Genomic DNA, 20449 nt, shown 5'->3' on the forward strand with positions numbered 1-20449 from the left:
CCCCAGGGCTCAGTGCTGGGTCCAGTTCTGTTTAACATCTTTATCAATGACCTGGATGAGGGTATTGAATGTACCCTCAGTAAATTTGCGGATGACACCAAGCTGGGAGGCTGTGTCGATCTGCTCGAGGGTAGGGAGGCCCTTCAGAGGGATTTGAACAGACTGGATCGTTGGGCTGAGGCCAATGGCATGAGCTTTAATAAGGCCAAGTGCAGAGTCCTTCACTTGGGGTATAAAAACCCCAAGCATCGCTATAGGCTCGGGGAAGAGTGGCTGGAGAGCTGCCTGGCAGAGAAGGACCTGGGGGTGTTGGTTGACTACCGGCTTGATATGAGCCAGCAGTGTGCCCAGGTGGCCAAAAGGCCAATGGGATGCTGGCGTGTATCAAGAATAGTGTGACCAGCAGGAACTGGGAAGTGATCCTGCCCCTGTACTCGGCACTGGTGAGGCCGCACCTGGAATATTGTGCCCAGTTTTGGGCCCCTCGCTTTAAGAGAGATATTGAGCTCCTGGAGCGGGTCCAGAGAAGGGCGACTAAACTGGTCAGGGGGCTGGAAAATAAAACTTATGATGAGCGGCTGAGGGAGTTGGGGCTGTTTAGCCTGGAGAAGAGGAGGCTGAGGGGAGACCTGATTACAGCCTATAAATACTTGAGAAAAGATGTTGGGAAGGTGGGGGAAGGGCTCTTTACATTAGTGATGGGTGACAGAACAAGAGGAAATGGGAAATCAGGGGAGATCCAGGTTGGATGTTAGGAAGTATTTCTTCTCTGAAAGGGTTGTCAGCCACTGGAATAGGCTGCCCAGGGAGGTGGTTGAGTCCCCATCCCTGGATGTGTTTAAGAATAGGGTGGATGATCTACTTGGGGACATGGTTTAATGGGGATTAGGGATGGTTGGACTGGATGATCTCTAAGGTCTTTTCCAACCTAGAAATCTATGAATCTATGAATCACCTCTATTATAAGAGAAGAAGAAGGGATATTTCCCACTGAAATCTGAAAGGTAGTCTGGGATGGTGCCACAAGTAAAGAAAGAGAGCTTCAATCCTGGTGGAATATGGTAAATTTTACTTGTAACCCCACCACGCACACAGTTACAGCCTTTGTACTAACCATTTGTAATGTTCTAATAACTGTGATCCATCCCATCATAGCTTTAGGGATATACCATGACAGAACCCTGCTTTATCCTTTCGAACATAGAACATGGGCCCAAAGGGTAAGAGACAGATGACAAACAGTAGCCCTAAAATCCTGCATTGTGTGAGAACAACAAGGATTTCTAAGTGAAAGTAATACCCTATGAGCACAAGATATCTGTCTTGATACTGATCAAAAGGTGTGTCAGTTTGAAATTCGCCCTGATGTTGGCTCAAAGACCATCATAATACATGCAGGGAAAGGTTGTGCATGTCTACGAACAAAATGTAGCTCCATATTTGCAGGAGAAACGGAAGTAGGCACTAAAAATCATTCAAACTTCTGCATCTGTAATTTCACTCGAATCACGGGATGTGACTTCCACTATTCTGCTCCCGTCACATCCCATCATATTCTAAAATCAGACTATACATTGATCTACGAGTTAATACCCACACCTATAGGAACAAATCTAACTTTGACAAAGAAATTGCTACAGCATCCTGGTTTAATGCAAATACTGGGCAAATTAGAAAGAGCGGACAGAAAACTCTGGTGACAGTTCATTATGATGCAAACAAGATAAAGAAAATTGTAAAAAGAGAGTAGAGAAGGATGGAGAACATAAATGGTGGGAAGCACTTTTTGGATGGTCAGGATTTTTCAATCATCCAATACATCCTGTTATAATACTGTTAATAGCTACAGCTGCCTTGATGCTGTTACTAACACTGCTGTACGTATGGATTTGGTGTGTGTTTCGAAGGGTCTCTTCAATGCACAAAGCGTTATATCAATTGGGAAACTTAGGCAAGTAAAAGGATTTACTTGATTTAATAGAAAAGGGGGGACTGATACGGGGATAGGTATAGGAGTAGGCACAAGACTACACAAGACTATATTAGCTGTTATTTCTATGGGTAGGCATAAGAACAGGCATAAGACTCTGGGAAATACAGAGCTCTGGGAAATAGCTCTGTGAATTGCTAGAAGTTATCAAATACTCATCCCTGCTGTGAAACACTGACTACCCGAAAAGAAGGCCGGTGAGAGAGACAAAATAAATGATGGCAAGGTTGTAACTCGTGACCCATAGGGAGAAAAACAGACAAAGAGGAGAGATAAGGACTAACGAGAACTAACATTTGTCTTCGAGCAATAACAAGTAGGAGACAGCCAGGTGTCCACTCAAGGCCAGGGAAACGGTTTGGCTCTACAGGCCCAGCCAAAACAAGAGTTTTAGAGTTTTAGGGAAGAAGTGAAAACACACAGCGAGGAAGACCTACGGCCTTCATCCCAAAGACCCCTGCCCACGACCACCAGGAGGCGTGTCAAGGAGGAGCCTGAGGCGGATCCTGAGGCGGGGGCTATGGAAATGATCTCCTGGGAGAGACTGACCTTTTGGGGAGGGGGTGATGAGTGTGTCTGTATAAATACAAGAAAACTGCCACGGCGGGGGTGCACGTCTGTGGTGGAGCGATCCCCCGTGCACCCAGCGCTGCCATAAACACACCTACTGGGCAACTTTCCCAGTTGTGGAGTCTGTTTCCGCACTTCACTACAACACTGTAAGGAGGAGGAGGAGGAAGAAAAGGCTGCAGGTTTTTCACGCACACAGGTCCCCTGACACACGCAGAAGCACTTGGACGCAGCCTTTGGCATCTTCCCAGGACAGGAAAGCCAAACCCTCAGCACTAACCAAGAGAACCAGACGCCCAAGACAAAGCGCCTAAAGCCATGACCACAACCACCAGTGAACACCACCCTGACTACAGGTACAAACGGACCGTGAACTACCTGCGAAAACAGACTGCGGTACTGCTTCTTTGTCCTGACTGCTCCGGCTCTGAGCTGCAGAGATCGTTGGGACTCCGACTGCAGCGGCGCAGAGAGGTTGCACACCTGTACGTGGGGAAAAACCAACCCGCCTTTGAGCAGAGTAGGCCACCATCTCTGTGAAACTCGATCAAACGTAGGTATCGAGATCATCGCTGTCATCCAGTGAGTTGGTGTTCCAGCTCAGGGAAACGCGCTTGGATTTCTGAATTTAAGCCCACCAATCAAGCCTTTGCCAAAAAGACCGCTCCAGCTTCCGTCTGCCCCCCTGCCCCAAAAGGCACCAGATGGAACCCGTTTGCTGGATGGACATGGGGGTGGGGTTGGTTGAAACACTCGTTGCTGGTCTTATGTAGAGGTGGCATTTGTTTGTTTGTTACGCTCGGTCTGTTGTGCACCGTGTCTGGTTACTATCATTCCAACTATTGTTGATGCAGCTGTACACCACACCATGGTACGGGTTGTGGAATACCGTTGTGTCCCAGCTACGGACCACACGGTGGTACGTGTAGGGGATTGTAGATGATGGTCCGTGTAGGGCCACGCCAGAAAGTTACTAACTGGACTCAGCTGTGAGAAAGGGAATTGGGAGGATTGTTATTTAACAGATGTAATTACAAGCTGGACTCAGCTGTGAGAACGTCACCTTGAAAAAGGGAGCTGGGAGGGTTGTTATTGAACAACAGGTCGCGATCCGAAAAAAAAATGCTGTTATCCAGCAGAGCACATACTTGGCAGGCCTGGTTGCCCTCATCCCCTCTGTCTTCCTTCATGTGCACAGACCAAGGGGAACAAAGAAAAGTGGGCACATGGCAGAGAGCAGACGGGATCAGAGAGAGCAGAAGGGAATCATAGAATTATGGAATGGTTTGGGTTGGAAGGGACCTTCAAGATCATCCAGTTTCAACCCCCCTGCCATGGGCAGGGACACCCTCCACTACACCAGGTTGCCCAAAGCCCCATCCAACCTGGCCTTGAACACTGCCAGGGATGGGGCAGCCACAGCTTCTCTGGGCAACCTGTGCCAGTGCCTCACCGCCCTCAGAGGGAAGAATTTCTTCCTCAGATCCCATCGAAATCTCCCCTCTTTCAGTTTAAAGCCATTGCCCCGTGTCCTGTCACTCCACGCCCTTGTCCAAAGCCCCTCTCCAGCTTTCCTGTAGCCCCTTTAGGTACTGGGAGGCTGCTGGAAGGTCTCCCTGGAGCCTTCTCTTCTCCAGCCCCAACTCTCAGCCTGTTTTCATAGCAGAGGTGCTCCAGCCCTCGGATCATCTTCATGGAAGATGTCTCCAAGTTTTATTTACAAAGCTTGTAGTTTTTGACTGGAGAAGGAATTAGGGTTCAGAGGAAGGTACGCTTCACCCCACCGCTCTCCCACTTTACTGAGTTTATCTACAAACTCCAGCCTCCAGGTGGAGGTAGGATCACACACATTTACAGTTGGGGAAGTTGGAAAAAAAAAGGCTGTTGAATAATTTAGCTGAAATATATCACAGAAATACACCAGGTCAGTCCGTTTGGCAATTCTCCCCCTGCAGTCCTTGTCATCCCATGGCAACAGGAGCCCAGAACCTTGCAGTCCAACTAATATTTTACAAACAACTTTCTTCATTTAGAAGTTCTCAGAGCTGATGCTCTGACTCTCCTCCTGCAGCTGGGAGGCTGTGGTGTCTCCAGGTGAAACTACATTTAAGTACCCAATCTCAGAAGGTTGAGAGGGGGATAAGCAAAAGGATGAGTCTTGGCTTTCAGCTTCTCCTTCAGGCTTTGTGTCTTGCGTGGCCTTCAGGGTGCTGAGAGAGTCTGGCAGTTCTCGTGACGGGAAGCTGAAAACAAAATTTTCTCTCTTAAGTCATTCTGCAAACTTTATCTGACCGTCTGCCACCTACACAGCCCCAACGCTCCTCCCAGCATCTCTGCGAGGCAGCACGGGGTGATGGTCAGTGCCTTTCGCATGGGCTAAGGCTCTGATACTCTTCCTCCAGCCAAGCAGCTGATGGCCTTCATCTGCTCCAGAACCTACTCAGACTGTCCATCACTCTCAACAGCACCCGAAGGCTGTAACCAAGCCTGCCGTGCTGGGTCTCCAGCAAGCAGGGACCGGGGTTGCAGAGTCTCTCTGCCTTCCCCTTCCCTGTTTTGGCACACATCGTGGTGCTCCTGGCTACACCGGTGGAGCAGTAGCTCAGACCCCCTCCTGCCCCATAGCCTGGGACGTGGGACACAGAGCTCCGGGCAGCAGTGGTCCTCTAAGCCTCGTAACCTCTTGTGTAAAGACATTCCTCCAAAACCCCTGGGCACCGAGCCGATTTCTCAATCCCACAGTGTTCCACGACATAGTTTGAAAACATTACTTCTCTATCCCATTAGTTTCAGAGTCTTTTTAACACAATTTTCCCTATAATTTGACAACAACAACAAAAAAAAGACCTTCGGAGGTGAAAGCACAGAGTGGAGCAGCCAAAAAGCTCAACTTCTCCCTCACCCCAAGCAGAGAGGCATTCCTTGCCTCCTGCTTTTACCCCACGGTACCTGGTACGGGGAGATGGCAACACCTTACTCTGTCGTTGGCGTTCGGAGAAGTTAACACTCTTCGAGTCCTGGAAGGAGGAACAGAGACTTTCAAAGGAGAAGGTGCATGTCAGACCCCGAATTTCAACATATGGTCATGATCTTCAGAGTGCCCTCAGCTCCACTGGCAGTTGTCCCCAGGAACTCCAGCCCCACAGAGGTACTAATCATAGATTTGTCTTTTGGGTCTGAATTTAAACTGAAAAAAAAACGGACTGCTTAACTAGCCTAGGTGAAACAACCAGAAAGAAAGAAACCACAGTGGAACACACGAACAGCTCTTTCTGCCAGGCCCCAAACAGGACTTTCATGCTTAACAGCTCATTTCCAAACAAACTGGGTTCCCTCCAAATTTCAAAATGTACCAATAAGCTTCCAAATCCTCCTGTTCTATTTGAAAAGTTCTTGAAACACCATTTCTGACTTTCCTGGATTTTTCTCCATTTCTCCCCCCAAAGTTCTTCATTAACTTGGTCAGTCCAGAACTGAGTTTTAGGTGAGGCGTATCTCCGTTCAGTTCCACGTAGTGGAGATCATCGGTCAGCTTGGTCTGAGGTTTTTTGGCTTACAGGAGTAACATTCCCAACCACGCTGCTCTGGGTTATTTCTCCTAATTTTAGAGCTAACTTTAGAACTGAGCTCTTTTAACAACTCTAAATCTGCAAAAGAGGCAAAGGGAAACGTGTGTCCTTGTGAAAAGGATCTCATCTCACAGCAGCTTGGGGACGGGGCTGCTGTGGGAGGTGTTCTGAGCTTTCAGTTCCCCACAAAGTCCCTCCTCATCGACAATGTGTGTCTGGTGCCCCTTTCCATGCCAAGGGAAGGATTGAGCTCTTCTCCTGCACCCTCAGCTGCAGCTACAAATACCAACCCTCATTCAAGAGTTCAAGCAGTGTCTGGACGACACTCTTAGTCATACGGTTTAGTTTTAGGAAGTCCTGCGAGGAGCAGGGAGTTAGATTCGATGATCCTTATGGGTCCCTTCGAGCTTGACATGATTCATTTGGAGGAGGCATCAGCTCCTGCAACCTGTCTGCTGAGACCGAGCCCTCTCAGAGTCTCACCTCCGTGTTGGAAGCATGGATGCTCCTCGGCACGCGCTGCGAGGTGGGCACGTGGCCAGAGAGCTGGAGTTTGCTCTCGTGCAGCCGCACGTTCTCCTCATCCAGGATCTTCACCCTGACATGTCACACACACAAGGCACGAATTATTTTCCTTCTGGCCACGCTACAGAAAACAAGGAGCATTTTCTTTTTCAACCTCGGACCCTTTGGCCTCCACAGCCTTCAGCTGTATGCTGAGGGCTTTGATGAGGAAAGGAGACATCCCACAGCAATTAAAAGCCACAACACTAATGACTGGGGCACAGTTCGGGCTTTCCTCTGGATTTCTTAAGAGCATTAGGCATAAAACTGGAGAAGTGCTGGGAAGAGGCAGGCTCCCAGGGATGTGGACATCATTAAGTGCCTACCTGCTCTGCAGGGTGGCAGTTGTAGACCGGTTGCTCCAAGGGGTCTCCTCTTGGTCGGTTACCTTCTGGAGGAGCCGTCTTCTTTCCTGGAGCAGTTTCTCATTCTCGGCAGTGATCTGTGCAATCAGCACCTTCCCCTGAGCAGTGTTGCAGAAGGAAATAACAACCAGCGGTTACGCTTCACCCTTCTCTGTCCTCTGTAAACCTCAGAGCACTTTACCAAAGGGGTCACCACCAAGCACGGTCGCTCCTAGAAGTGACACGCTGTTCGATGTAACACACCCCAAAAAGAGGCTTTTGGGGCACTTCCCAGCACTAATCTTTCTGAGGCAAAAGAAGATGGAGCTTAGACAGTTTCTGAATGGGATTTGAGGACACAGGTTCCCCCGAGGTCCCCCAAAGGAATTTCCTTTTCGCTTTTTGTTCCTACAAGGATGGGCCGATGCCCCTTGGCACAGCCAGCCATTTCCCCGGGCAGTGTCAGTCCTGCACAAGGAGCAGGAGCAGCACATCAGGCAGAGCGCTCCGTGCTCCGACTGTCTGGTTGTTTAACACTGCAATCCTGTTGCCTGCACATCAGCTGTTCCTAAACTTAGAATCACAGAATGGTTTGGGTTGGAAGGGACCTCAAAGATCGTCTAGTTCCAACCCCCCTGCCATGGGCAGGGACACCCTCCACTACACCAGGTTGCTCAAAGCCTCATCCAACCTGGCCTTGAACACTTCCAGGGATGGGGCAGCCACAGCTTCTCTGGGCAACATGCTCCAGTGCCTCACCACCCTCAGAGGGAAGAATTTCTCCCTTAGATCCCATTGAAATCTCCCCTCTTTCAGTTTAAAGCCATTGCCCCGTGTCCTGTCACTCCACACCCTTGTCCAAAGCCCCTCTCCAGCTTTCTTGTAGCCCCTTCAGGTACTGGGAGGCTGCTGGAAGGTCTCCCCGGAGCCTTCTCTTCTCCAGGCTGAACAACCCCAACTCCCCTGCCTTCCCTTGCAGGAGAAGCCCTTGATGTGTTCTCTCACCTTTTCCACTTGGAGCTTTGACTCGCTGAGCTCATTTTCAAGCTGCTTAATTCTGCTGTCCCTTTGCTTCACCTCGTGGATAAAGGTCTCCTTGGCTCTGCGGATCTTGTTTTTGTGGCGGAGCTGCATTTCGTTATATTTCCTGAGGAGGCAGAGACGCAAACATCAGGCTGTGAAAAGCTTCTGTGTTCTGGGTCAAGAGCAAGGCAGGAGATGTCCTGTATTTACTCAGGCTCTTCAAAGCCTGAACTGGGAGCCTCAGCCATCTCCCCGCTCCTTTTTGGCCGCGCAGCTAAAGGTGGAACGATACACTGACCTTCCGGACTATGTCTTCCACTGATCAGTCCGGGGGTGGTTTTGTTGCAAAGGTTATATTGTTAAGTGTCAACCAAATGGAAATCGATTGAGGGAAAAGGACCCGAAGCATTCCCAAAACTGACTCCCAGCTTTACAGATCCGTGCACTCGCCCCTCTCAGCTCTTCGTACCAAACATAACGCAACTTTATTTGGTTATAAAGTCACCAAAATTGGAAGTCACGGGGAAAGGGTGAGTTGTTTGTTTGGGTGGAGATGTGGGTGGTTAAGGGGAAAAAGGCAGACAAAGAATCCTGAACAGCAAAGGTCAGGCAAACAGGCTGCAGAAAGAGCTACTTCAGTGGGTGCTTCTTGGAGCTGCAACACTGGGGTTAAATATTTGTCTCTACTGAGACTGGTGGTCATTACTTTTCCCCTCAAACCTGTCCCATTTGGGCAATGTTCTTGTTTATTTTTATCCAGCTGGGATAGAAGGGAAAACGACGTCAAAAAAAGAGAAATCTCTACCATATAAAGGATGTTTGTCCACATTTGCTCGAAACTCACGACAAAAAAGCTACTGTACTTCAAATTAGATCGAAAGTGCTCTGGAGAGCAACAAGCAGCTCTGCGGAGCACCTCTGCCAATGCCAGACCCTAAACAGCAGCACCCACAGCCCCCCCCAGGCACCCCTCGTTGTCTGCGCCACCTTCAGCTGCCAAGGAGAACACACAGCAGACGTGATGCCACGTAATTGCACGCCGGGTGCCAGGCTAAGGCGGATCCCTCCCTGCTAAATGCCTCGGGCAGGAGAGACAAGAAAGGCTACAGAGCTGTCAGAGCCAGGGTCACTGCCAGGCACGTAAGGAGCAATTTCTGGGTAGGTTTTTTTGTGTCTACACATGCCCTGCCCTGCTGCTTCAGTCGTTACCTGACATACAGATCCTTCTGGTTCAGGAGACGGACTCCTTCCTCATAAAGGGCTTTGTTTTCCTCCTTCAGCAGTGAAAGTTGCTCTGAAAGCTTCTGGTTCTCCTTCTGACACTGGAGGTGCTGGAAAACATCTATATTTTATTTGTGTGCATGTCCTCAGCGGCAGGGGTCCCTCTGCCTCGTTTCAGTCTGGTCTCCAAAGCTGCTCTGTCATAAATCCCAGTGGTTCCCACTACAGATAACCATTCTGCCCTCCAAGACCACTGCCTCTTCCCCTTAAAGAAAGGGGAGTGTGGACTTCTGCGCTGCTGGGGGAGCTGATGGCTTCCACAGGGCAGAGAGGTAACACATCCTCCCAGACAGCGGACTCTGCCAAAATTTTCCTGCAGAAAGCTCCGTGCTCTGCAAGAAAAGGGGAAGGGAGAGGGGAAGACGCCATCAAGCCCTCCTTCTGCTCCCTCAGAGCTGCATATCTCCAGGAAACCTATGCAAGATGGGATGGTGCTTTTCCTCCAGCTCCTGTTTAGACAAGTGGGATCTGCAAGGGCTCAGCACCTGGCTGGATCTGACCCTATTTCAGCAGTTCCCAGGTACAGATTTCACACTAGGATGGTCCCGTTTCCCTCTAGAGCTCAGTGGTCTGATCTGGAGTCAGCCACCAGCACAGCATCCTCTTGGGTGATGAGATGAGGACCCGTCCGTGCTGCAGCTCACCTCGCTCGAGTCAGTTTTCCTCTCGTCTTCCAGGACATGCAGAGTCTTGGCCTGCAGCTCCACGTGCATCTTGGCCAGCGACGCCTCCGTCTCCTGCGAATGCCGAAGCTGCTGCCGCAGCTCCTCCACCTGCTGCTCTAGGAGCTTCCTGAAAACATGTTGGTGTGACAGTGAGACACCGACGCGGAGGCCAGCCCGTGATGTGCCACCGTGAGTTCAAGCCTCACTGTGATCTAAACACAACCTCACACCGGTCCTGCACCTGCCCTGGGCAATGCTGAGGGCAGAAAGAAATCAGCACATCCTGGTTGTCCCCATGTCCCAGTGGCACGTGAAAGGGTGTGTGATGTTATCTGGGATGATCCATCCCAGCTGCACGAGAAAGGGGACTGCTGGCATCCAGAGTGTAAACCAGATCACTGGGCTGGCTGGAGGGGTCATGCACCTTCTGAGGCCGCTGAAGTCTCCAAAAATCTTTTAAATCTCATAAAAAGGGGATCCTGTGGAGCTTTGCCAGGGACGCTGACAGGTCAAAAGTAGAGCTAGGAGGTGAAACCAGTGGTGCAGTGACTCCCTGAGCCCACCTAGGGCCAGCCAGGGAGCTGCAGGAGGTAGCTGCGGGCTGGCACAGCAGCACTCGCTGGCACACACTTGCCCTCTGCACGCAGCCCAGGCCCTGCCCAGCTCTGGGTACCTTTTCAGCTGCTCCTCGTGAAGTTCTTGCTGCACGCGAGCTTCGTTTTCTCGGGCCTCCTTCAATTCCTCCTCCAGGAGTTTCTTGTCTGAAACATGGGCCTCTGCCAGCAGGAGCTGGTGTTGTGAATCTTTCAGCTTTTGCTGGAGTTTTGAAATCTCGGATTAAAATTGGACACGGGTTAAACTTTCGGAATTTATAAACCAGTATCTGAATCCAGATCAGATCCCACAGTATCTGAGTCATAGGAATGAAAGATGTGCTTGCTTCTACTCGAAAGTACTTCCGCATGTCCTTGTGTCAAAGTCTATTCCCAGTAAAACCTTTCCAACGGCTACCAGATTTTGCATCAGATACTATGCCATGAATTGGCAACAATCCTTTTTGCACCTAATTTGATCCTGCACGCCTCAAAACCAAATCCAAGGATTAGTGCAGGAACGTGGCAGAATCGATGCCGTGGAAAACACAGGCTTTTGCAGTTCCCCAGACAGCAAACAGCAGCACATCTCCTCGGCAAGGACGTGACCTGGGCTCCCTGCACCCGCCAGCCCTGCTACTGGTATTTTTCAGCTGCATTGAGCTTTACAGACAGGAGTTGAGCCATCACATTTGGCTTCTGTTGTCTTGATTATGCTCCCACTAATCCCAGACGTTTTTCCTAAAATATTCAGCCAACTGGTCTCAGAACGGACTAGTCAAATGGGCTTCAGGGAACCCATTCATGAGCTGCTAATGCTTTTTCTTCCCTGAACAACAGCTCCACAAAACTGCTAAAAACATCTTAACCTCGCCCCCACTGATGAGTTACCTTTTTTTGCGCGTCACACGCTTTGGATTTCTCCTGTGCAAGTTTCTCTTGCAGACTGCTCTGCAGTTTATCAGCCTGGGAGCACTTCAAGAGCTCTTGTTCGAGTTCTTTGACCTTCTGCTGGCTTTTTTGCCACTGTGCTGAGAGAGAGGAGCATGCTTCGGTTGTGTCCGAGAGTTTTGCCCGGGCTTGCTTCAGCTCAGCTTTGACCTGGGTTTCAAAAGAAGAAGAAATCAAGTTTGAGCTTCAACATACCTCATCCGAAATGTCTTGATTAAGAAAGGGGCAATGGGATTGCCAGAGAATGAACAGGAATAAAAGAGAAATACATGGAGCAAGTACAGTGCAATTTCCATGTAGCTGAGACAGAGCACGCTTGAGAGCCCCAGGTACTGGACAGTCAAACGTAAACGAGGTCCAGTCAGTTGAAATCAGCACCTCAGACCTCCCATAGCTTGTAAAATGATGTCACGCTCTCTTCAAGCAGTTCTCCCTGCTCTCTTCCTACCTTGGTGCATTCCTGTTGGAGGAAGAGGTTTTGCTTTTGTAAGTCGACGTTCTTCTCCCTTTCGTATCTCAGCTCCCTCTCGGCTGAGCTGCACAAGTTCTGAACGCGACGCAAGTCCTGCCGCAGCTGCTGCATTTTTTCCTCCTGCTGCTGGAATCTCTCGTCGGACAGACTCTGCGGGAACAGCCAAACCACAAAGGTGACATGGAAATTAACTGCAAGGAAAGATAAAGACCGGTAATTAAGAGAAGTAGAGGTATGCCAGTAGGACTTCCTTTAACTAGGAAGATGGGTAAAGCCAGGCAAGCGTTTCTTCTGCCCCGCATAATGTCCCGCTCCCTGTCCTGTCCATCCTCCCAGAGAAGCTGAAACAACTCTTGAGGCTGAGAAAGAAGATGCCATGAGCTGGATGAGGGAGCAAATCCCTGTTAAAACAAACCTGTCAAACAAAAGAAAAACCACCCAGCTTGCTCTTAGCTCGTGTGCCAGAGTCTCACTAAGGCAACTAAGCCAGGAGTGGTACATCCAGCCACAACTCCCAGAGGTGGCAGGAACACGGCGGGTCCCGGCAGTGGTATAGTCACAGACACACCGGCACAACGTGACAGTGGCCTGGACACTGTGAGGTGGTCACTGATGGTCTGTGATGGCTTCCAGAAGATCACTGAGCTTCATGTGATCTCGATCCATGCATTTGATTGAGTTTCACGGAGATGTCAGACCTCTCTGCTGAAGGCAGATTGCTTTTTCCCTGCGTACAGGTGGGCGAGCTCTCTGCAGAGCTGGTGCTGGAGTCCCAAAAATCTCCGCAGCTCGAAGCTACAAATCAGGAGCTTCCCATGTTTGCCATATCAAAGCCCTTCTTCCCAGCGTCGCTTTCAGCCATCTGTCAATCGGCATTCCCGCTTTGCACCTTCACCCTCTGTTCTTGGGACCAGATAAAATCCACTGAAGATCAAGCTTCACTTCTCAGAGAAATCACCGGAAAAAATTCCAGTCCTGGTTTCTGCTAGGACAGAGTTAGTTTTTCTTTCTAGTAGCTTGAAGAGCTCTTTGTTTTGGATTTCGTTTGGGATTTCTTATGAGAAGAATGTTGACAGCACACTGATGCTGCTATAGTTGGCACTGAGACATCAAGGACCTTTCAGCTTCCCGTGTTTTTGCCAGTTTCCAGGAGCACTACAGGCTGGGGGGAGCATGGCCGGGACAAAGGGCTCACAAGTCCCCTTAGGATTTGAATTTAGACTTAGGATTGAGGGACACACTGGCCAATGCAGTATTCCATCTCATGCAACGCCATGCCCGGTATGTAGATGAGGGTTGACTGGGAAGTTGGAATCTCTCTTCTGGGGGGGCTCTCTCGGTCTTTTCTCTTCTCTTGGACTCTCGGAGTCCAGAGTTGGAATCTCCCTGCCCACCCCCCTGTCTTTTTGGGCCTCTCACTCATCCAGGATTGCAGTGTTGGGACTTATCTACTTCAGGATCGCTTGCCAGGATGGGACAGGCGTTGGTCTCTGGGTGGTGAGCAATTACACTGTGCATCATCTGTCTGTATATATATTATTATCATTATTACTTTTAATTTATTATTATTATTAAATTGTTCTTACCTTAACCTATGAGTCTCCTTCCCTTTTCCCCTTTAATTCTCTTCCCCATCTCCTGGGGGTGGGGGAGGACGAGCGAGCGGCCGTGTGGCATTTATTTGCTGGCCGGGTTAAACCACGACAGTCCTTTTCTGGTGCCATATGTGGGGCTCAAAGTGTTGAGATAAGGATAAATTTGACTGGAGTGTGTCAAAACAAATTTGCTATAAACATTCATGATGTTTCCTTGGATGTCGCTGGCCGGAATGTTGTTTTATGTGCTCTCAGAGTTGGTTTTGGAGTTTTATTATTTAGCACCTTATTTCCCGTGTGTGCTGTTTGTGGGAATTGATCCAGTTTCCCGTCGGGATGAAAGATATTATCTTTCCGATTAAGAGTCTTGCTGCGTTGTGCTGTGTGGTGCTGACAAAATCGTGGGTGTTGGGACCAATTCTGTTCTGTATTCAGCGGTGCAGAGCAGGGTGGCCATGTGGCCTTCGTTTCTGAACTTTAAGTGCCACCTGGCCAGTATGGATGCCAATTACACCAGTTGCTTTTTCCCTTTAGAGAGCGGATACATCATGGAGACGTCTCCCTTCACATTCCCCTCTCCCTCCAGATCATTTACAAAAGCTTTTGAGAATTCTGAGAACGTTGAATATCGTTGGGATGGTCAAACCAGTATAACCCAGTTGCAAAGTCTCCTGAATGGATGTCTAATTATGGATATAATTAGGGTTACAAGCACTGCAGCTGCTCAAACCCCGGCTTCTGCTACGGGTGCTCGGTGCAAACGCAGGCGCTGTACTCAAACCCTGCCAACAGGCACCGTGGCTACTCAAACCCCCGTGGCAAACACGGCAGCTGCTCACACCCTGGCACCTGCTACGCCTGCTCGAACCCCGACAAGAAGGACGGTGGCTACTCAAACCCCAATGGGAGGCATCGCGTGGTCTGTGCCGTTATCAGTTGCCCTCATACGGAAGAGGAAACGTACACGGAAGTCAGCGTGTTTAGGGAAGGAAGAAGAGGAGAAAGCAGGGCCATCGTGGCAACTGGAAGAAGAAGGCAGATGACTCTAAAGCAGGGCCATCATGACAACAGGAGAAAGAGAAGAAGAACATTGGGCTTCCTCCCAGGTAAGAACTCAGCAGAAGAGAGAGGAGACAGAACCGGAGACAGAAAAAGAGGAAGAAGAGGAGGAGGCAGGCTATTCTGGAGCAGGGCCGTCACAACAACTGGAGGAAGAACTCAGCAGAAGAGAGAGGAAGATCTCATAGATGAGATGGTAACCACCCAATCCCTATCCCTGAATGAGCTGCGAAATGTTCAAAAAGATTACAGCTGCCATCAAGGTGAGCACATTGTCACCTGACTGCTCGCGTGCCGGGACAACAGGATTTAGACAGTAGAGAAACCAGGCAGCTGGGATCCCTCGCTAGAGACTGAGGCGTTGATAAAGCAGCTGGAAAATGGACACAAGTCTGCAGCCTCTGGAGATGGCTCCTGGCAGGTGTAAGGGAAAGGCATTCCTTCAAGGAAGAGATTTCATGTAATCCAGGCAAGTGGGTCAACATCAAGAGAGGTATCCAGTACCTGAGGGAACTAGCTGTGCAGGAGGTTATTTATTATGACCCGAGAAACATGAGGTTACCCAAAGATCTGGATGAAGTCCAGTGCACATGACTCACGTGGTGGAAAGTTCTACGGAGCGCGCCACCATCATATTCTTCTTCATTGGCAGTGATGGATCTCAAAGAAGACGCACCACCCGTGGGCGATGTGGTTACCCAACTCGGGCATTATGAAGTGATACTTCCCCACAGGCCAGCATCTTGGCCGTGGAGAAACTGTCCCAGGAGTCCCGACAATTTAAAGAAGTGTCCTACTCCCCACCTGCGTGGCTGAGTGTTTCAGCTATTGGAAGCAAGCATTCCTCTACTCAAGAGAACAGTGTGCACCACAGGGCAGGCTGTGGTTTTACCTGCGTGATCATGGAGAAGACATGAGAACATGGGATGGAAAACCCGCCTCAGTCCTAGAGGCAAGGGTACGCCAGTTGCAAGGAAACACAACCAGAAATAGGGATTTTTCCAGTTGTTCCAGGAAAGTTGTTGCTCCAGTCTCCAGTGAATGGTTTCCTAAACCAAGTGGGAGACCTAATCCTACTTCTAATCCTTTCCTTGCTCCAGTCTCCAGTGAGAAGTTCAGACCAAGTAGGAGAGCTAATCCTTCTCACAGTCCTTTCCTTGATTCTAATCTTGTTGATCCTCCTGCGCAAGAAGTGAGTTATGGATATGATAACCAATATTAGAGGGGCCAGGTGGAGGAAAGGGACAATCGAGTTTACTGAACTGTGTGGATTTGCTGTCCTGGCACATCAGGCCCCCTAAAGTACAAGACTTTAGTGGACACTGGTGCCCAATGCACTTCGATGCCATCAAACTTTAGAGGGGCAGAACCCATCTACATTTCTGGAGTGACAGAGGGGTCCCAACAGTTGACTGTGTTGGAGGCCAAAGTGAGCCTAACTGGTCAGCAGTGGCAAAACCACCCCATTGTGACTGGCCTGGAAGCTCCATGCATCCTGGGCATAGATTATCTTAAGAGAGGGTATTACAAGGACCCAAAAGGGTACCGGTGGGCTTTTGGCATAGCTGCATTGGAGACTGAGGAAATCAAACAGCTGTCTACTTTGCCCGGTCTCTCAGAGGACCCTTCTGCTGTGGGATTGCTGAGGGTCGAAGAACAACAGGTGCCAATTGCTACTACAACAGTGCACTGACGGCAATATCGTACCCACCGAGACTCTCTGATTCCTATCCATAAGTTGATTCGTCAACTGGAGAGTCAAGGAGTCATCACCAAGACCTGCTCACCTTTTAACAGCCCCATATGGCCAGTGCGTAAGTCCAATGGATGGCGAGTGGAGACTGACAGTAGGCTATTGTGGCTTGAATGAAGCTACGCCACCACTGAGTGCTGCCGTGCCAGATATGCTGGAACTTCAGCATGAACTGGAGTCAAAGGCAGCCCAGTGGTACGCCACAACTGATATCACTAATGCATTCTTCTCAATTCCTTTGGCAGCAGAATGCAGGCCACAGTTTGCTTTCACTTGGAGGGGCATCCAGTATACCTGGAATCACCTGCCCCAGGGGTGGAAACACAGCTCCACCATTTTCCATGAGCTGATCCAGACTGCACTGGAACAGGGTGAAGCTTCGGAACACCTGCAATACATCATCATATGGGGCAGCACTGCAGAAGAAGTTTTTGAGAGAGGAGAGAAAATAATCCAGATCGTTTTGAAAGCTGCTTTTGCCATAAAACAAAGTGAAGGGACCTGCACAGGAGATTCAGTTTTTAGGAATAAAACGGCAAGACGGATGTCGTCAGATCCCAATGGATGTGATTAGTAAAATAACAGGTATGTCACCGCCAACTGAAAAAATGGAAACATAAGCTTTCTTAGGCGTTGTGGGTTTCTGGAGAATGCATATTCCAGATTACAGCCAGGTTGTAAACCCTCTCTGTCAAGTGACTCAGAAGAAAAATGATTTTACATGAGCCACTGAGCAACGACAAGCCTTTGAACGAATTAAACAAGAAACAGTTCATGCAGTAGCCCTGGGACCAGTCCAGGCAGGACAAGATGTTAAAAATGTGCTCCACACCACAGCTGGGGAGAATGGTCCTGCCTGGAGCCTCTGGCAGAAAGCACCAGGGGAGACTCAAGGTTGATCCCTTGGGTTTTGGAGTCAAGGGTACAGAGGATCCGAAGCCTGCTACACTCCAACTGAAAATGAGATAGTGGCAGCGTATGAAGGACTCTGAGCTGCTTCAGCAGTGGTTGGTGCTGAAACGCAGCTCCTCCTGGCACCCCGACTGCCGGTGCTGGGCTGGATGTTCAAAGGAAGGGTCCCCTCCACACATCATGCAACCGATGCCACGTGGAGTAAGCGGGTCACACTGATCACACAGAAGGCTTGGATAGGAAACCCCAATTGCCCAGGAATTTTGGAACTGATCACAAACTGGCCAGAAGGCAGAGATTTCGGAATGTCACCAGAGGAGGAGGTGACGTGTGCTGAAGAGGCCCCACTATCAGATAATGAGAAGCAGTATGCCCTGTTCACTGATGGGTCCTGCCACCTTGTAGGAAAACATCGAAGGTGGAAAGCTGCTGGGTGGAGTCCTGCACAACAAGTTGCAGAAGCTGCTGAAGGAGAAGGTGAATCGAGTCAGTTTGCAGAGGTGAAAGCCATCCAACTGGCCTTAGATATTGCTGAGCGAGAAAAGTGGCCAATGCTCTGTCTCTATACCGACTCATGGGTGGTGGCAAATGCCCTGTGGGGATGGCTACGGCAATGGAAGCAGAGCAGCTGGCAACGCAGAGGCAAACCTATCTGGGCTGCCCCGTTGTGGCAAGACATTGCTGCTCAAGTAGAGAAGCTGGTTGTGAAGGTACATCATGTAAGATGCTCACGTACCCAAGAGTCGGGCAACTGAACACCAAAACCACCAACAGGTGGATCGGGCTGCCAGGATTAAAGTGGCTCAGGCGGATCTGGACTGGCAGCATAAAGGTGAAAAATTTCTAGCTCGGTGGGCCCATGATACCTCAGGCCATCAAGGAAGGGACGCCACATACAGATGGGCTCGTGACTGAGGGGTGGATTTAAGCATGGACACTATTGCACGGGTTATCCACGAGTGTGAGACATGTGCTGCAATCAAGTAACTGAGTGGTTAAAACCTCTCTGGTATGGAGAACGTTGGTTAAAATATAAATATGTGGAGGCCTAGGACTGGTTATATCACGCTCCCACAAACCCGCCATGGCAAGTGCTACATGCTCACAATGGTGGAAGCAACCACCAGATGGCTGGAAACCTACGCCATGCCCCATGCCACTGCCCACAACACTATTCTGGGCCTTGAGAAACAAGTCTTGTGGTGGCATGGCACCCCAGAAAGAATCGAATCAAACAATGGGATTCATTTCCGAAACAATCTTACAGACGCTTGGGCCAAAGAGCTTGGCATCGAGTGGGTATATCACATCCCCTATCGTGCACCAGCTTCCGGGGGGACCAAATGATACAACGGACTGCTAAAAACCACCCTGAGAGCAATGGGTGGTGGAACTTTCAAACATTGGGATACACGTTTAGCAAAAGCCACCTGGTTTGTCAACACAAGAGGATCTGCCAATCCAGCTGGTCCTGCCCACTCAGAACTTTTACATTATGTAGAAGGGGATAAAGTCCCTGGTCCCTGTAGTGCACGTTAGGAATATGCTGGGGGAGACAGTCTGGGTCATTCCTGCCTCGGGTAAAGGTAAACCCATCTGTGGGATTGCTTTTGCTCAAGGACCTGGGTGCTCTTGGTGGGTGATGCAGAAGGATGGGGAAGTCCGATGTACCTCAAGAGGACTTGATGTTGGGTGAAAATAGCCAAAGAATTGAATTGTGTGATGTTAATTGCCGGATAACCCTGTCGCCGTATCCCATGACATCATTGCTATGGCTATTATCTATTACCCTAATGACACTGCACTCAGAATCATCCAGGTTCATGAAGAATGAACTTCGACAGAACCAGAACTGATTCCAACAACTGACACTCAGCAGCTTCCTCAAGATCGACATCTCCAACCTGCAGACCGTGGACAAGGACTGCACCAGATACATCAGCTGTGAGCTCTGGATGCCACATTGAGGCCCTGAGCAACCTGATCTAGTTGGAGATATCCCTGTTCCTTGCAGGGGGGTTGGACTAGATGACCTTTGAAGGTCCCTTCCAGCCCTAACGATTCTATGATTCTATGATTCTATGACACATGCAACAGAGACTACCCATCATCCTCCTGCTGCATCCAGTGTCATCTGCTCTACCAAGGGAGCGAACTCCATATCATCTGTCCTGCCCTGGAAGACTGCCATGACAGATGGAGCCCAGAGTTATGGACTAATGATCTTAGACATTTTGGAGGGATGGCTGATCAACAAAGGGAATGATATCATGTACATAGGTGGGACTTGAGCGTGATACGGATGGTACGGAATAAGGGGTGGATATTGTCCTGCTTTCGGCTGGGACAGAGTTAGTTGTTCTTTTAGCAGCTAGAAGAGTTCTGTCCTTTGGGGTTAACATGGGATTTGTTATGAGAAGAATGTTGAGAGCACACTGATGCTGCTGTAGTTGGTGCTGACACATCACATCAAGGACTTCCCAGCTTCCCATGTTTTGCCAGTGTGCAGGAGCACAAGAGGTTGGGAGGAGCATAGCTGGGACAAAGGGCCCCCGACTCCTCTTATGATTTGAACTTAGACTTAGGATTGAGGGCCAAATTGGCCAATGGAGTATTCCATCTCATGCAACGTCATGCCCAGTATATAGATGAGGGTTGACCAGGAGCTGGAATCTCTCTTCTGGGAGGGCTCTCTCAGTCTCGTCTTCTCTCAGACTCCTTTCTCCCTCTCTCTCTCTTTTCAGGCCTCTCGTCTGGGACTGTGGTGTCAGGACTTATCTGTTTCGGGATCGCTTGCCGGGATGGGACAGGCATTGGTCACCGAGTGGTGAGCAACTACGCTATGCATTACTTGTTTATATAAATTATTACAATTATATATTATTATTAAATTGTTCCTATCTCAACCCATGAGTCTCCTTCCCTTTCCTCTTTAATTCTCTCCTCCATTCCCCGGGGGTAGGGAAGGGTGACCGACTGGCTGCGTGGCATTTAGTGCCAGACAGGTGAAGCCACAAAAACTCCCTAGCTGGGAAGTCCTGACCCAGCACTGCGGGATCTGGCAATATCGTTTGTATTTGAGATCAGCTTGGTTTTCTGGCTTTTTTC

General features: G+C 49.6%; 1 protein-coding gene across 1 annotated transcript in view; it reads right to left on the minus strand.

Moving 5' to 3' along the window:
- Positions 1–4557: 4557 nt before the first annotated feature.
- CCDC30 (coiled-coil domain containing 30) overlaps positions 4558–20449 on the minus strand; it is a 45963-nt gene continuing 30071 nt past the window's right edge. The window contains exons 16-25 of the mRNA XM_086625638.1: positions 11999–12172; positions 11491–11700; positions 10680–10837; positions 9986–10133; positions 9270–9391; positions 8043–8184; positions 7020–7156; positions 6613–6727; positions 5510–5577; positions 4558–4803 (exon numbers count right to left, since the gene is read on the minus strand). Coding sequence (XP_086481764.1) covers positions 4590–4803; positions 5510–5577; positions 6613–6727; positions 7020–7156; positions 8043–8184; positions 9270–9391; positions 9986–10133; positions 10680–10837; positions 11491–11700; positions 11999–12172 — 1488 coding nt within the window. The 3' untranslated portion in view covers positions 4558–4589. The remainder of the gene's footprint in view (positions 4804–5509; positions 5578–6612; positions 6728–7019; positions 7157–8042; positions 8185–9269; positions 9392–9985; positions 10134–10679; positions 10838–11490; positions 11701–11998; positions 12173–20449) is intronic.

The sequence above is a fragment of the Tauraco erythrolophus genome, chromosome 23 (genome assembly GCF_009769465.1).
Source record: "Tauraco erythrolophus isolate bTauEry1 chromosome 23, bTauEry1.pri, whole genome shotgun sequence".
In the NCBI taxonomy this organism is placed as follows: Eukaryota; Metazoa; Chordata; class Aves; order Musophagiformes; family Musophagidae; genus Tauraco; species Tauraco erythrolophus.